General features: G+C 44.6%; 1 protein-coding gene across 1 annotated transcript in view; it reads left to right on the forward strand.

The window, feature by feature from the left end:
- Nucleotides 1-16,854, forward strand: part of PLEKHN1 (pleckstrin homology domain containing N1) — a 45,942-nt gene that overhangs the window by 19,750 nt on the left and 9,338 nt on the right. Inside the window, exons 5-12 of the mRNA XM_020781993.3 lie at nt 1,242-1,329; nt 4,610-4,734; nt 7,000-7,149; nt 7,394-7,474; nt 14,177-14,246; nt 14,480-14,634; nt 15,640-15,825; nt 16,573-16,833. Of these exons, the coding sequence (XP_020637652.3) occupies nt 1,242-1,329; nt 4,610-4,734; nt 7,000-7,149; nt 7,394-7,474; nt 14,177-14,246; nt 14,480-14,634; nt 15,640-15,825; nt 16,573-16,833 (1,116 nt within the window). The remainder of the gene's footprint in view (nt 1-1,241; nt 1,330-4,609; nt 4,735-6,999; nt 7,150-7,393; nt 7,475-14,176; nt 14,247-14,479; nt 14,635-15,639; nt 15,826-16,572; nt 16,834-16,854) is intronic.

A 16,854-nucleotide genomic window follows, 5' to 3' on the forward strand; every position in this document is an offset into this window, starting at 1 on the left:
ACTCTGCGCACAGCAGAGAAAGACTCCTGTCTGGAGCCCTGGGAGGCTGTTGGAACCTGAGTAGGTAAGAGGGAGGCAGCCCTGGATGACTTGGGGGGCTCCATTTTCACCTTTTTAAAGGACCTTTTAGCAGGCCACAGCAGGCTTGTAAATGCCTGGGCAGGCAGGCAGGCTGAAATCCTGTTCCGTGTTGTAGTAAGTTACACTAGAATAGTGTAGGCCCATTGAATCAATGGATAAGTTAAATCTGCCATAAGCTGCGTTGATTCAAATGGCCTACTCTAGTTGCAACATATTTTAGCATAATATGATTAAATGGGGGCCCATTTGAATCAATGGAACTTATGAAGGATTCCACTCACCAAATCCCTACTGATTCAGTGGGCTTATTCTAGTGTGGTTTCCTACACTAAGCAACAGGATTTGAGCCATGGATGGATGGATGGATGGGCAGGCTGGCGGATGGATGGATGGATGGATGGATGGATGGATGGATGGATGGATGGATGGATGGATGGATGGACGGACGGATGGAAGGATAGATGGATGGATGGATAGAGGAAAATCTAAAAAAGAGGTGACCATGCTGTGAAAAACAGTCTTCCAGAATTTACACACTGGAAGTCATGAGAAGCTGCTGTCAGGCGACCTGATGGCTCCTCAGTTGTCTACTTTCATTGGGTGTCTGTACCCTTAAGCAGAGCAGTGTGCCATTTCCTTCCTGCCTTTCCAATTCTATTCACCCACTATCAAATTGATTTCTGTCTAACCTTTCTGAGCCTCAGTTCCCTTGCTATCTGCTTCATCCTTATTAAACGTACATCTCCATGCTTACGTCTTCAGAGTTATGGCTGGAATCTCAAAGGACGTATTCTTTCCCAAGCATCGCCTCATGCTGGTGAATCACCCAGGGATGTGTGATCCAAGCCAAATGACAAAAACACTTTTGTATTTCAAAAAGGTCTGGCTTTTTAAGAGTGTACTCAGCGGTTGTTTTTCTCTTTGTTTACTCTGTGCTTCCCTTGATTGTGCTGAGTTGCGCTTTCTTGACACTGCTGAGTCACAGGAGAGTAGTTAGACCTAGCTTTGTGTAGGAGTAGAGCCTTTTGGAAATAAGCTTCCTCTGTGGCCCTCACTAAGAGTGATTCAGTGACTTCCTGCAGGAAATAGCTCCAGATTTGAAAAGAGATGTCCAGAAACTGGACCAACAATTTAAAGGTGGTCACCTTCTGCTTCCACAGGGTTTGCTGCCTCTGAGAGAGCTTCAGCTGAACGAGCTCGAAAGTCCGAAAGGAGCCCAGCAAGAGGTTCATGCTTTTCAAATTACAGGTAAGGATGAGCTTGGGTTTCTTTGCTGTTCTGGACTGGGTTGGGCCTCATTCCAGTTCATGTGTAGAGATGAGGATGGGAGAGCATGCCTGTCTTCCCCAGCCTCTTGAGATGTTGGCTCCAACTCCACTGTCCTCAGATGTCCTCAAAGGGCAGTAACATGGGGATACAGCTGGGGCTGTGGATGACACACCCACTGCTTGTACATTGATTTCACATGGGTGGATTTTTCCTGCACAATTTAAGCCAACATGCATTAGATTTTGGGTACCTAAGGCTTGTTGAAAATTACAGCCTTGAACATGTTGGGGTTGGAGCCAGTGAGCAGAGGAAAGGGGTGTGATGGTGCTTTCTTCCACACGTATACAGTTTTATGCAATGCAAAGTAGGCTAAAACGTGGCACATTTTGGTTGTGCCCAAGTGCTGTTAGTGTGCGAATAATATAGGATAAGAAATATTAGGAGGAGTTCTGCTTTTAAAAAAATGTGTAACATCAGAAATAGCAGCATCAATTCCAACTTTGGCTAATAATGGTGCTGTAATGGTAAGCTGGCCTATTATTTGGGGCCGGCAAAATCAGTTGTGTGTCAAGGTTCAGACCCTGACAGGAGGTCCATATTGGGTGGGAAATTTGCTTTGTCAAACACTATTATACACTATTTCAAGAGTGTCACAGCATAAGCTTAGTGGGAGCCATAAACATAGGAAACAACCACATGACACAACCTGAGCTTACACACTTCTTGTTTTAAGACTAGTTTATATGATCAAGAGCTGGCTGGATAGCTCCAGACGTTAGGCATCTGGCCATGGAGGTTGGGAGTTCAACTCTCCACTGTTTCTCCAAGGAGAGCTAGCCTTTACTGGTTGGTTCCTCCACCTCCCTAGAGGCTGCTATTAATCATGTGCTGTCAACTCAATGCTGACTGTTTGGCAGCCCCTTTTTCCAGGGTTTTCTAGGAAGAGAATCCTTAGGCTTCCCATTCCGTTCTTCTGGGGGTAACCTTGGGACAGTGCAGGTTTCCCAAGGCCACCCAGGCTGGCTCTTCTCCCAGGGGGCAGAGTGGGGAATTGCACTCCCAACCTCTGGCAACCAGAGATCTAACTCCCTAAAAGCTATCCAGCCAACTCCGAGAGGCTGCTGAGAAGGAGATGTTTCTCCACTGCCTGTCATCTCATCCTGAATCCCCTCCCTGATACTTTGCCCCCTCCCACTTAAAAAAAAAGATCACGACAACAACAACACAGGCTTTCTTTTCATACAGACATGCCCTTAAGGGAGGAGGTGGTTGCCAAGTTGCAGGGTGGAAGGGGAAAGTTCATGCCCTGGCCATGAGCCCAAAGAACTGCTCATTACATGAGTGCCTGCAGAACCTCAGCCTTTGCTGAGGTTCTCTCACCCACTTTGCAAACCTGGCCATTAAAGAACTTGGAGGAGTTGCTACAGCCCTGTGACTCCAAGGAAACCCATCTAGGTAGCCCAGTGTTTTCTCTCTGCAGTGTTCTGTTGGCGACTCTGTCCATGATTTGCAGAATCAGGCCCTTGGAAACATTCATTCGTCTGTTGTTTGCGCTGAGCCTGACATACCAGAGAGCTCTCCAGGAGGCTAAAGTACTAATTTTGCTGATAATGATTTGTTATGACGGCTGGGTGAGCATTGGCTTTATCTCGGCCCTCCCAACGCTACCAGTGCGTCTGCCTCCTGTTTGTTTTCACAAGAGGTGGGGTAAGGAAGGATTGGTTATTCAGCACAGCTTAGATCTCATTGACAGGAAGTGGGAGGGGGCTTGTGTCACTAGTGTTCGTGGCAGTGACTGGACAAGGCGGTGAGTGGCTGTGGTCAACAAAGGCAGCTGGAAAAAAACGGGAACCAGCAACTGTGGCTCAGGCAATGTCTGGCTTTTGGAAAGAGCAGAACTGAAAGCAGCATAGAATCTGAGAGCTGAAAAGGCACTGTGGACAGGAGGACTAGTTTGGAAAAGAGCACATCCTTGGGTCCCATTTGCATCCCAGCACTTCCTTAGAGCATGAAAATATCCTTTTTTTTTTTGCCCGAGACATTCTGCTACTGGAGTCTCCCTCCCATTGCGTGTACAAAAGCCAATGGGACTTGCAGTGATGCTTTCCTTCAGTAATGGTGGTGGGAGAACCCATGCAGTTATGCCAGTGATTTCCAACCTTGGGTCCCCAGATAATCTTGGACTAGAAATGCTGGCCAGCACCGATAGTTCTGAAAGCTACTGGGAGTTGCTGGGAACCACTGTTTTATCCCAAAGGCAGTAACAGTCTGTGCGGCTCATAGCAACTCCATGTTAACCACCTAAGCTCACCATTGGCTTGTTCTGCCAAATAGTAGAGCTGGCCCTGCCAATTGCCAGGAGGGTCCATCCATAACTCCCTGCGAGGTGAAGAGTCCCAGAATGACTGGTTGGCTTGTCCCACTTGAAAGACTGTTGCTTGGGAGCAGTTTTACCTGGCCGAGAACTGAGAGAGAGACTTTCTCGGCACAGCTAGGCAAAAATGGGCTCCTCGATGTAAATGCTGTATTACAAAGTCTTTGAGATGTACAGAATAGTGTTTTGTGGGGCATCAGCCCCATGCTCATTCAACCTGTTGATAGAATTGTATTCTATATCCGTACAAGAAACCCATAAATGGATATTCGTAAGTAGTCAAAGCACCACTAAATGCACAGAAGAAAGAGAGAAGGGTTAAACCCCAACCTCTGTAAATATATTCAAAATATAGAAAATCCTTAGGGGGAATTGTCTCCCCCAATAAACACTGAATTTTGATGAGGATAATGAGAAGATGGAATGGCGTACATTGTCCTCTTTTTTGGCTGGTCTGGATGGTCAGTAAAATCACACTCTTTGGTCTTTTCAAGGGTATTGCAACTGGCAGGCAGGAGGGGTATTTAATCTATTTACTTATTTAAAATATTTCCACTCCGCTTTTCTCCCAAGGCAGCTTTTTAAAGGCCCCCCACCCAATATTTAACAAGCAAAAAACAAAACAAAAACAAAACAAAAAGAAGAAGAAAAGGGTAATTCTGGATATGTCCGATTATAAAATAAGGAACAAAGGTTCCGGTATTCCCTCATGTGTTAGATTTTTGTGTGCAGGGAGATTTTAATCAAATGGAGTATTGACAGCACAAGGGGATATCGTAAGAGCCCATGTCCACCCTGCAAGGATCTCGTACTGCGGTGTGTGTGTATGTGTGTGTGGTGGCGATGGAATAAACTCAACAGGAACCCTCACCTCTGCTTCTCTAGGTCCCTTGCTGAGCCCCTTGACCGTCTACTGCCCCAGCAAGTCGGAGGTCAAACGCTGGCTGTACCACTTGGAGAAGCAGATTCACTTGAACGGAGGAAGCCTTGATTTCCCTTTCCTGACCCAGGTGAGTGCTTGCTTGGCAGTATGTCGGAAAGGAGCAGCGGGTTCGAGATGATGTCCTAAATCCGGTGCTATCCTTTCAGCTTGAAAAGGCTCATTGAATCACTTCCTGAAGGGGAGACCCACTCTGGTATAGATACTATAGGTGCAATTTGCCTACTCTAATGGGGACAACCATTTAAATTGGTTTGTTTGTTTGTTGTTTGTTTCAGCCTTTCTACCTCAAGGGACTCGAGGCAGTTTACAACACATTTTTTAAAAATGGGGTCACTGCGTGGCCATGATTTGAATTTCAAATCTTTCTGTCCCTCCTTTCCGATCACATAGCTGCCTAAGATAGCCTTCATTATTTTGTTTAAAAAATACATTATTTATTTATTCGGTTTATATGCTGACTCATTACTGAGTGGTTTGCAAGATGAAAACTCGCAATACCCTCAAACCCCATGAAAAAAAAAAACACTGAAACCAATAAGGCCATACAATGAAATCATAATATAAAGAAACCAATACAATTCTGAATTAATGAAAAGCAAGGACAGTATTCAAGATATTTGATTTTTAAAGGCAACAATTCCATATTTAAAAATAGTAATTAAAAACATAACTGATTTTTGGTGGTTAAAAAAAAACAAGGAATGCAGCAGCTTCTATTTTAAGGTAGCTGGTTAACCCCGGAATGTGACTGCTGAATTGTATATCCATTAACAAAATCTATAGTTTGGTGGATTTTTGGAATAAAAAGAATCTGGCAAGTGTTGCTGCTGTCATGTGCCAACAAGTCACCTCCAATCTATGGCGACCCAATGATTGAGCGATCTGCAAAATGCCATGTCCTCTACAGCCTTGCTCCGCTCTTGTGGTTCCTTTTGGGAGTCAGTCCGTCTTGTATTGAGCCTTCCTCTTTCCCTGCTGCCTTCCACCTAGTGCTAGCGCTAATCTCCGGCAAAGTTATGAAATTTTATAATGCCTATCTCCAGTGGGCAAAACCACTCATTCAATGTCCCTTCAGAACCACAGTATCCCAACTCTTCCATTCCTGAGCCTTGCTTCTCCTTTTCATGGAGTTTGGGAATGTGGGTGGGCTGCAAGTTACCGTATTTACCTTGTTCTAAAACAAAAGAGATTAGTCAGCGTGGGAAAGAGCAAATTAGCAGGTGTGAACTGGACTGGATCCCAGTCCTGGCACCTGTGAGAGAAATGTGCGGTTTTGGCCCTGTCGTCAGCAGTTCCTGGAAATTCCTGAGCTGAACAGCTCTTTTCCTGTGCTGTGAAACTATTCTTTTTTTTTTTTAAGGAGGGGGGTATCTGTTTCCCTCCTGCAAACAAGGTGAGTAATTCTGCCCAGGACAAAGAAGCATGTGGGGTGTGAGGGTGCGCATGGATGGGGGTTTCTCATCTATCACAGTTTCCAGTCTGGCTTTTGACAGCTGCCGCTGGGGTCATATAAAAGGAAGATTTTTCCGGCATGAAAAGCCGAAGATGGTACAGCACGTAAAAAGATGAAAGAAAAACCTGCCGGACCAGTTTGTGGGCTCCTGTGTTGTTCAAACGTTGCCTGAGCTGAGCCTAAGACATTTTTTTCTGTCTGGAGCCAAAGAGCAAATGGTATCCTACCCTTCAATGCCAGCAAAAACAAACAAACAAAGCCCCAAGAAAAGATAGAGAAACAATATATTAAGTGCCTTAATCGTTTGCTGCCTTTTCATGATGCCTCAATGGCAGGGCTGGCCCTGGAGAAATCTTAGCCACAATTCTGCGATTCCACTCAGAAGGGTTAAAAACTTTTTTTTTTTGCTGTGTCTGGATTTCTTGTGGTATGGGTGAGCCAGAAAGAATTCAGTCTGTGTGTGCATGTCAAGCATTGGACATTTGTTGTTGCTTTTACGTGCCATCAAGTTGCATCTGACATATGGTGACTGTATGAATGATCTCCAAATTGTCCTGTCTTCAGCAGTCCTGTAGGCTCAAAGCCATGGCTTCCTTACAGACTCAGTCTATCTTATATTTGGTCTTCCTCTTTTCCTGCTGCCTTCAACTTTTCCTAGCATGATGGTCTTTTCTAGAGAGTCTAGCATTCTCATGATGTGTCCCAAATAGGACAGTCTCAGTTTCAACATTTTTTTCCTCCAGAGAAAGTTCCGCCTTGATTTGACCTAGGATCCACTTATTCATCTTTCTGACCATCCAGGGTATCCATCAAGCTCTTCTCCGGCACTATATTGAGCATTAAGATGGGGTCTCCCCCCCCCCTTCTTCTCCATTTTAGAATGAATGGAAGCAGAGCTCTATCAGGAGGGAGGAGTTCCGGTGGTCCGTGCAAAATGCCCCCGTGCAAGAGTGGAGAGGGACCCAGCGGGAATCCCTGGGCAACGTCCTGTGTGTGTCTAAAGTGAAGCTGCAGCATTTGCCTTTCCAGGTGGGACTTTTCCCTTTTGGATACCTTAATATTTCATCAGAAACAACAGCCTTCCCCCAGCCAAATATTTTCCAGATATTCTGGACTACAACAGCCACCGCCCTCTGATGACAAGAGGGGAATACTGGAAGTGGTGTTTCCATGTGTCTGAAAGGCACAGAGCTGGTGGAAGGCTGGACTAGAATTAGGCAGGTTGTATTAGCAGTTGCAGCTCGGTCTGAAGCTCTCTCTTCATCTCCAACAGGAACAGCACGACCGGCTCTTGATCTTGTATCCATCCACCCTCGTAATTGTATCAGAAGAACGCAATGGCCTCTACTTTAAGGTAGGAAGTAGAACTTTTTACGCTCCTTCTACCTGCTTTGTTTATTGTGCTCTTCACATACTTAATGTGCTTTTCAACATGTATTCTGCATGTCTACAAACAAGTAGGGCTGCAACTCCATTTAAATAATTTTTCATTGATTCATTCTTTAAGTTTCAGCCTATTAATCTGTTGATTAAACTTGCCCAGGGTTAAAAAAAAATCAACTCAGTGTTTCCAAAACAGAAAAACATTCTTTCTTCGTTTTTCCATGATTCACATCATTGACTTAGCTGGTAAAGGAACTCCCACCATTGGGTGAGAGATGATTTTTTTTTCTACATGTAGTTTTTGCAAACGCTTGTATTAAAAACATTACTTGTTTTTTTTAAAATGCTGCTCGATTCTTAGAGCATCTATTTAATCGGCGACAAGAGTTTTTGAAACCCAATTAATCCTCCTAACGGATTGAGTCTTGCATTCCTGATAATTTTTGCAGTTCTATGACATACAATGTGCTGAACATATACTTATCTTTCTCCAAAACTTGTTATGACTAGCCTGGTAAAGTAGTTCAGTGTTATTGTTCTGCTAGACGGGGGATGTTCTGGGTGGGATGACTTGAGGTTAATGAGATAAGATAAAAGTGAAGAGAAAGGTCTCATCTTATAATCTAATGATTCTCAGACTTTGACCATCCAGATGTTTTGAACCTCAGAATTCCTTGATGTTCTCTTCTGTGAGCTGAAGTTCAAAACATTCTAGACTTGTAGCGGTTCCCAGTCTCTAGGTCCCTAGGTTTTCATGGATTGCAACTCCCCAAAATCCTGGCCAGCACAGCTAGTGGTGAAGGCTTCTGGGAGTTGTAGTCCAAGAACATTTGGGGACCCAAGGTTGGGAACCACTGTTCTAGAGAGCTAAAGGTTGAGGACCATCACTCCCTAAGCCTTCTTGGGACTTGACAGGAGAGGGAGTTGAAGTTTGAACTGAGAGCTGCCTGATTTTTGGCTCGGTCTTGAGCCGCTATGGCTCACCAGCCTTCTTCCACATTTTCTGTCTTGGGTGGCTGTGAAGGCTTGGCTTCAGCAGCCTCTATCACTCTGAGAAAGCTTGGAGCATCCGTGAGGTACAAAACACGAGTGGAAAACTGGGGAACCTTGGAGACATTTTTGCCTTCTTGGAAGACTGTGGCTTCTGAATATTTGTGGTTAGCTGGCTCAGGAGGAGCAGGGCGGTGGCTGAAAAGAGCTTTCTTATGACGCTGGCGGCATGAACTCACTCCAGGCTCGTCAGCCCAGCCCATCTCTGGCCTAGTTCTCACAGAGACTCTACATTTCTTTCTGGGATGTACCAGTTCAGACTGCAGGTGGAGGTGAATGTGGCTCAGGGTCTAGGCAAAGGGTGCCCCCCCATCCCAACATTTCATGGCGGGGCAGAGCTGGAGGTTTGGTCACAGATGGCATATGCTTGCACTAATGGGGCAGTATATAAATCGGATAAATAAAGATATATGGTTAGTGCCTCGTGTGTCTTCAGACACATAGATTCTGTCATATGGAGAAAAGGAGCGCCTTCTCTCCAGCATCTCTTAGAAGAACAGAAGAAACAAAATGACCGGGTTATGCAGGATGGACTTTTCTGTGTCAGCGGCAATCCTAACTAAAATGATCCATCAAGCCACTGGTTATTCCACACACACATTTTTCCTGGCTCCTGAATGATCAATGTTACCGAACTGCCTGTATTTTTTTATTATTTTGTGTTCTATAATTTTTATTTATTTATTTATTTATTTATTTGATTTATATCCCGCTCATCTGGTTTGGTCGACCACTCTGGGGATTTTTTTTTTAAAAAAGAATGTTGCAAATCACTCTTACTGGGAGTTCAAATCCCCACTGTGCCTCCTTGACATGGGCTGGACTTGATGTTCCCTATAGTCCCTTCCGGCTATGCAGTTCTATGTTGATGATGATGATTGTGGGAAATCATCTGTATTTGTATAAATGAAGCAAATTCGGGGTGTTCAGATGCTTGAAAATGTGATGCAGTGTACATGGATTCTCTCCCCCTCCCCCTGCTGTTTTCAGCAATTTTCGGAGAGAAATGTGCACCGCTTTATAGGCACCTGCCTTTCACGCTTTGTGAAAGACTTGCATATTTCTATGCCTCGAAATCCAAAGCCGAGCACAGAATGTACATTAAGAAGCATTTCTTGGATTCACTTCCTTCTGCCCAGGACAGCCAGAAGACAATCTTGGGATTCTTTTAAAAAGAGCAAATCTTTGTGGTAGCTGTAGATGCAATGCGCAGATTCTCTGGTCACACTGTGGGGCAGTTGTTACAGAAAAAAAATGCCTGTGGTTTTTGTGGTGGGTAACATACTTGGATCCAACTGACACTGACAGCTGGCTGAACTGGGTGCCATCCCACTCTGGCATTCACATCTAGTGGTCTCTGGTGCCGAGACCAAATTCTGTAGCCATAAATGTAATCAGAAGCATTGTTTATTCCCAACAATTGGGGAATCACATGGTAAACCCGATTTTCCAAAGACTATTTTTGTTTTTCTTATTACTCTTACTCATGGTGACCCTTAGCTCTAGATCTACCTTTATTCCTGGCCCTAACCCTAAACCTAGCCCTAGTCCTACTGATTGGTTGGTGGGTTGATTTTACTGCCTCATTAGTACCGAAGCACTATTTTGGGCGGTATACAAACAGTTAAAAGAGAAATACAGCAAAACAAAGCACTAAACATTAAAATATCATACCATAATAAAACAAGGTCTAAAAACAGTCTTACGCCTAATCCCTACCTCTACCCCTAGCTGTAGCCTTAAACCTAAACATTTCTCCCAGGTCAGCCACATTAAGGTGTCTGAGTGTAAAACGTCTATAGGGTGGAATCCCCAGGAGGAAGAATTATGGGATATGTGTCATCCAGAAACGGTGCTTTACCATTGAGTGAAATAGATTTGGACTGCTGGAGCATGTCAAGAGCACAGGACAAGTAACATGTGGCCCAAACCCATTAGGTGGATTCTCTGGAAGAGGCCGCTGGTCCTATTAGTTCTCTGTTCAGCAGGGCACGGGCTTTGTGGTGCAGCTTGCGGTGAAAACCGGCTATGGCGGAGTGAACAAAAGACTCAGCACCCTGTGATCCCAGCTGCAGGAACTTGGTTTTTTTCCATCGGCACGTCTGGGCTTGGAATCAGCAGTTACGTATGAAGTTCTCTGTTCCTGCCTGATGATGCTGAAATCTAGGCTGCTTTGTGTGTTGTTGATTGAAAAGGAAAGAATATAAAAGAAAGAGAGAGAGAGAAAGAAGCGTCACTTTGGTTTTGGTGCCTGCTGTGTGTATATGTACAATAAATGCAGTCTAACCAGCATTACTGGAGATAAATACATTGCACAATGGAACTTTAGAAATTGTTCACCTTGTTTCCATGGCTATTACTCAAGAGAACTAAATAGAGCCTTCATGTCCTGAGGCAGTGTACCTTAAAATACCAGCTAGCTGGATAGCTCGGTGGGTTGAGGTCTCTGGCTGCAGAGCCAGACGTTTGTGGAGTTCGATTCCCCCCACTGGGCCTCCCGGGAGAAGAGCCAGCCTGGGTAGCCCTGAGCAAGCTGCACAGTCCCAGGGATCCTCCCACCCCAGAAGAAAGGAATGATAAAACACAGCTGCATACTCCCTACCTGGAAGACCCTGAAAAAGGTCACCATTTGTCAGAATTGACTTGATAGCACATGATGATGGTGTTTGCCTCTTTTGCGTGTAGAGGAGGATTTTCCTCTCGAAAGTCTGGGATTTTTCTGACTGCTCTGTTTCTCCAGGTGAATTGTGTTTAGCGGAGAGGCACACTTGACTTGCATGTGCATAGGAGAAGAAAGCATGGGGTGAGATTCCCCAAAGGCCCCATCTCCTCTGCCGGCTCCTTCCAAGCTGACATTTTGCTTGGGGCTCCTTAAGCAGTCACGCAAGGCATCCCTTGAGGCTTGCTAGGCAGGCCCTCACACCACCTGCTGCGGGCTCAAGGCTGGCACAGAAATCAGACTCAGCCATGTGCCATGGTGTACCCTGCTGGAGAATGTCTGTCGCTCAGCAACCCTCTGCCAACTGCAAACTCCTCTTTGTGGGGCTATTAGTGACGGCAGTGGGCGTGTGGGTGTTACTGTCAGAGCCCGCCGTGTGGAAACGATGCACTGGAGGCTTTAATGGCAGTGGCACGCCTCGGTGAGGAATGGTTAGCCGTGCCAGGAGAGACAGGCAGGGAGGTGTGGATGGCAAGCCGAATGGGGTCTGAGGTCAAGAAAGGGTGGCTCCCAACAGTTGGAGGCGCAGGGGTGGGTGAGTGTAAGAGGCGCCCTGTGGGTCAGCGGGCACCCATTTCTCTTGCCCACCCCAGGCTCTAGCGCAGAAAACTAGAAGCACAGATTTTGTAGCCTCTCTCTTTATTTGGCTGCTTTGTAGACACAGGGAGAGGGATGAGCATTAGAAAGAAGATGTGCCACTAATGCACACCAGGAGTTGGGTACTTAAGCATCCCTTGGGTAACATCTGGACAGAGCGAGCCACTCTGCAAGTTTCGTCCACTAAAAAGAGGGTGCCTGTCCCTGCTCCTGTTGCTCAACAAGCAGCTCCATGCGAGGGTGTGTGGCCTGTGAAAGGAAGAATGAGGAAATGGAGCAAGGGGGGGGGGGAAACCAAAATCATCTCTAACTCTTCCCCCCCCACACACACACACTTATTCTAAAGCAGGCTTTTTAGTCAGCTGAATACTAGCTATGCGGTTCAAGATGTTATCTCTGTGAGCAGTAGGATTGTGGTTAATTGGAAAGTACAGTCGTTCATTGAGACAGTTTCCCTTGCCATCTGCCCTGTATGACAAGAGCTCAGAAATGCAGGCCGCTGGATCAGCGGTCATGAATATATGATTGTGTAGGCATTTTGTAAAGCTAATGGCTCTTAATTGCACATTCGAAACCAAACCAGCCTCAAATACTTTGCAATACAGCCGAGACAGCTATTTTCTCTCCTAGCTACTAGGCGGGTTTCAGGTAGACTCAGAACATCAAAACCTGAATATGTGTGTGTGTGTGTGTGTGAGAGAGAGAGACTGCATTACAGACCCAGTTACTCAAAACTGTTTTAGTGACTAGGCTCCCTCTAACTTGTGAAATGCATATGAAGAGTCTTGATGGATCAAACCAAAGGCTACCTAGTCAGGTGTTCTGGTTACCCCATGCCTGTTGGAGATCCCATCAGCAGGACATGTTTATGAGTACTTTAGGTATTAGACCCTTTCTGAAGAGGAGACTAACCCATATATCCCTCCCCCGCATTTGCCCTTTCACCTCCTTTCACCCTCTTGTGCACCCACACGCCTACAATACACCTTTAAATTTTGTCTGCTCTTTGTTCAGAGCAGAACTTTGTTCCTCACAGGGATCCTCACCTTCTCGAGGTCACTTGGAAAATCAAACTGAATCCACCGCTATATCTTGAGCAAATTATTTAAGAGAGCAAACAAATTTAGAGACTTTCTGAAGTTCAGGGGGTGGATTACAGTGATCTCTCAGAGAGCAAAGTCCTTGGGGTCATGGAATTGTTTGGCATTACGGCATCAGCTTCAAGTTGTTATAGCGGGGGTTGTGAAAAACCTAAAGACGTAGAAATCTGTAAAATTCAAGGCTTCCCAGTTCTCTCATCTTTTGGATATTAAAATATCAGTTACATCATAAAATTCAATAATAGTCCAAGTCTGGTGTGTTCCATAATATAAAATGGAATAGAACAGAATCAGACACTGTGTCAATTCTGACATAGCTATCTTTTTTCAGGATAGAGAATACATAAAAAATAATTTCCCATCCCTTTCTTCAGGGAGCACCCTGGGGACTGTGCAGCTTGCCCAAGGCTACACAGGCTGGCTCTTCTCAAAGGAGGCCCAGTGGGGAATCAAACTCCCAACCTCTGCCTCTGCAACCACTGAGTTATCCAGCCAGCCCAATTTGAAATATAAAATCATATATATATTTTTTAATGACCAAAATTATAACTATTATATCTAGCCAGGTTTTCTGGACTATACACTGCATCCACAACCTCCCTGTTTTATATCATCTGAGCCTGAAAAAAAAAAGCTAAACAACTAAGAAACTCACTCCCTTTGTTGCTTTTTAGTGATCTGATAAAGGAGTTACTGAACCCAGTAACCCACTCTTTAGGTGTGCTGAGAAGCAAGCAATTCAAGCTGTAATCCCGTAGTCAGATTTCTGGGAGCAAGACCCACTGAACTCAGTGAGATTTGCCTTCAGGTAAACCTAAGCAGGATATGTTATATGAATCAAGGGTTATTAACAAGTGGAACACAGTGAGATGGTTGTCAGCAATTCTAAATCTACTTATATAGTAAATAGCTCAGTGAGATTTACGTCCAAATAAAAATGTACAGGATTGTGTTGTAAACAACAAAAAAAAATCAGCACTTTTCTCCTGTTTTGTATCAGTTGTGGCCGGAAACATAAAGCAAAATTAAAAAAAAAATGCTTGCTGAAACATCTCACAGCAGTTTTTAGTTCACCACACGCAAGTCCTTGATTTCAAATCTGTCTTTTTCTACAATATTTATGTTTAAACCTGGAAATGGGAGCCCCGTCTGTATATTTCATCCCCCTCACACCAAATCTTCTCATTCTGATTTTTACTGCCAACAGGGAGAACTGCCCCTTAATGCAATCCAAGTGCATTTTGAAGAAAACCAGAAAACCTCTTTTCTAATAGAAGGTAACAATCTTTAAAATAATTCTTAGAAATGTTCAAAAGGGATTTCCTTTAAGAGAAGAGAATTGGCTTTTAAAAGGGGAAATTTGGACATGAATTTAGCAGTCTCTGTGAGCCACTGCCAGTCAAAATACTGTGTCAATAAGGGAGCTCCTAACCATGATTTAGGTGTGCACATTTTGTTTTGGTTTGTTGCTGTTGTGAAATCCATCAGATGTGACTGCTGCTCTTTGCAGGCCGATTAATCAACTCCATTCGGGTGATTTGCCCCAGCTATGAAGACTATAAAGAATGGCTCTACTGTCTCAACACAGCTCAGTTCCACAACGCTGATTCCTCTCTTTCTGGATCAGAGAGCTTTTCAAGACCAAATCCACCACACCATGCTCAGGTGAGATTCAACATTTCTATTTTTTTTTTTAATGCAGTGGATTAAGCACACATCTTAAACTTTTAATGGTATGGGGAAATTGGGCAATTAAAGAGGGAAATCAAAAACTTAAATTCAAGAGTGAAACTGAAAACTTTCTTCCTCTGCTCCTCCACAGAGCAGAGGGAGGAAGCAAAACGATTTTTAAAAAATTAGGGCAGTGCTTATGCACTAAACCTAGAGAATTAAAAGGAAAAAAATATGAAATCTTCCACCCAGAAGCAGGAAAAGACAGGAGGGGGCAAGGCTGGAGATTTTCCCCCTCTTCTTAAAGGAGCCAGACTAAATAGGGTTGCTTGTGGTGTGGATATCATATGGAGGCAAGAATTACACCCAATGGCATACTGGACCTTTACTGGATTTTAAGCCAGTTTATTTAGCCTGCTCCTGCTCCCTCCAGCTGACAACCATCAAGCCCCAAGCCCTTCTCAAGTCCTGCTTCTACCATGATCTCTGTAGGGAGACTTGGTCCACAAACTGCTTCTCAGACTCAATTTCCCATTAGCAATATGAGAAGAGGTTATTCTGACCTACTATAAAGGACAGTTGTAAGAACTCTGAAAAAGCAGTAGCCATTTTTTCATGGCCAGGTATTCTGTGGGAGCCACAGAGAACTGAGATGTCCCCAAAGGTTTTACGGCCCTGTCCTGTTTCTTGGTCCCATCAACTTGTGACCAAGAATAGGAGAACGGGACTGATTATGCTGAAAAGCCTGATGTTATGCATCATTTCTATCGTACTTTTCAGCAGCTGACAGTTCATTAAATCTTCAGCTACCTCAAGATTCTTAGAGATTTTTGGAATATGGTTGGAGATCTGCATATCTACTTAGGATTTGAACCTGGGTCCCCATTGTCTATATCCAGCTGTTTTTAGCACAGTGGAAATCAACTTCAGCCTTGCCATTCTTAATAAACCTTAGTGATTTCCCTCTTCTCTTCTTCTTTCCCTTGTGCATTCATTTAGTTCTCAGGGAGTGGGAGAGGTTCACTCACGTCTGATGGCCGAACAAACTCCTGGGCATCAGGAGGGAAGGGGGTGGCCTCCACCCACCACTCTCAGAACAGTACGGGCTCCCTTGCCGAGAAGCAGTCATTCAGGGTGATGCCAGATAACCAGATAGCTGATGGTCCTCTACCTCAACTCGTCCACGTAAGTAGGAGTTTTGGAAAGTGAATATGAAGAAAATCTTTCTTAATATGGATGATTCCTGTGGTCAGGAGAGGCACCACTCTGAGCATAATTCTTAGTGCAGGCATATGGTGGGTCCTTTATTCATAGACTCCAGTTGCTTCTGGGCTAGACTACTGTATTATATTTTTCATGGAGCATCCATTGAAGAGTGTTCAGAAACTATAACTGGTCCAGAATGCAGCTTCTGGATTCCTGAGCAGAGCTAAGCATGTTGTCTGTGTGACTCCAGTTTTGGGATCAACATTATTGGTCCTCAGCTGGTTTCTGAGATTAATTCAAAGCAGTAGTCTTGACCAAGCTTTACATGGATTGTTTCTTAATCTGTACTTTCCCCTCCCTTCACTCACTCTTCTGCACACTTTCAAATAGGCCGAGCAGTGTTTTGTGAAGTGGAAAGACAGAGTGAAAATGCAATGGCCCGAATCCTGTTGTGGATTTATGATGAAATAAGTATAGCTGAGTAAATTATGGCAGTGATCGTTGCTAACTAGAGGGCTGCTGTTCATGTTCTTAGTTGCATGCCAAGTCATGGTATAAAGGCACAATTGGATTCTGATTAATAAATATTGATGCTGGCCTACATGCAGTCATCTCGTTTCAGGTTTTTCTTTTAAAGTGCCCACTGGAGGTAAATGCAAATAACTCAAAGCCAGTGTTTGATGATAGAGTCATTCATTCCTCTTATCCTCTTCCTTTTTATGCCAGTGTCCAGGAAACCCAGTATCTACAGGGGTGACAAAATCTGAACTGAAAAGAAAAGGAAGTTCTCGGAAGTCTAAAGGGAAGGGAGCCCCAGCGCCCCAGCCGCCCCCACCCAACACTCAGGACTCTGAGAGGAACCATTTCCAACTCATCCCCGAACACTCCAAGGGAGAAGTCTTGTCTCCAGTGTACAATGAGCCGTATGCAGCCCTGGCCCAACAGCAACACCCCTCTGTTCCCCCACTGCACCTGGATGTGAACAACGTAAGCAATCAGCAGATGACG

Source organism: Pogona vitticeps, chromosome 7, assembly GCF_051106095.1.
Source record: "Pogona vitticeps strain Pit_001003342236 chromosome 7, PviZW2.1, whole genome shotgun sequence".
Lineage (NCBI taxonomy): Eukaryota > Metazoa > Chordata > Lepidosauria > Squamata > Agamidae > Pogona > Pogona vitticeps.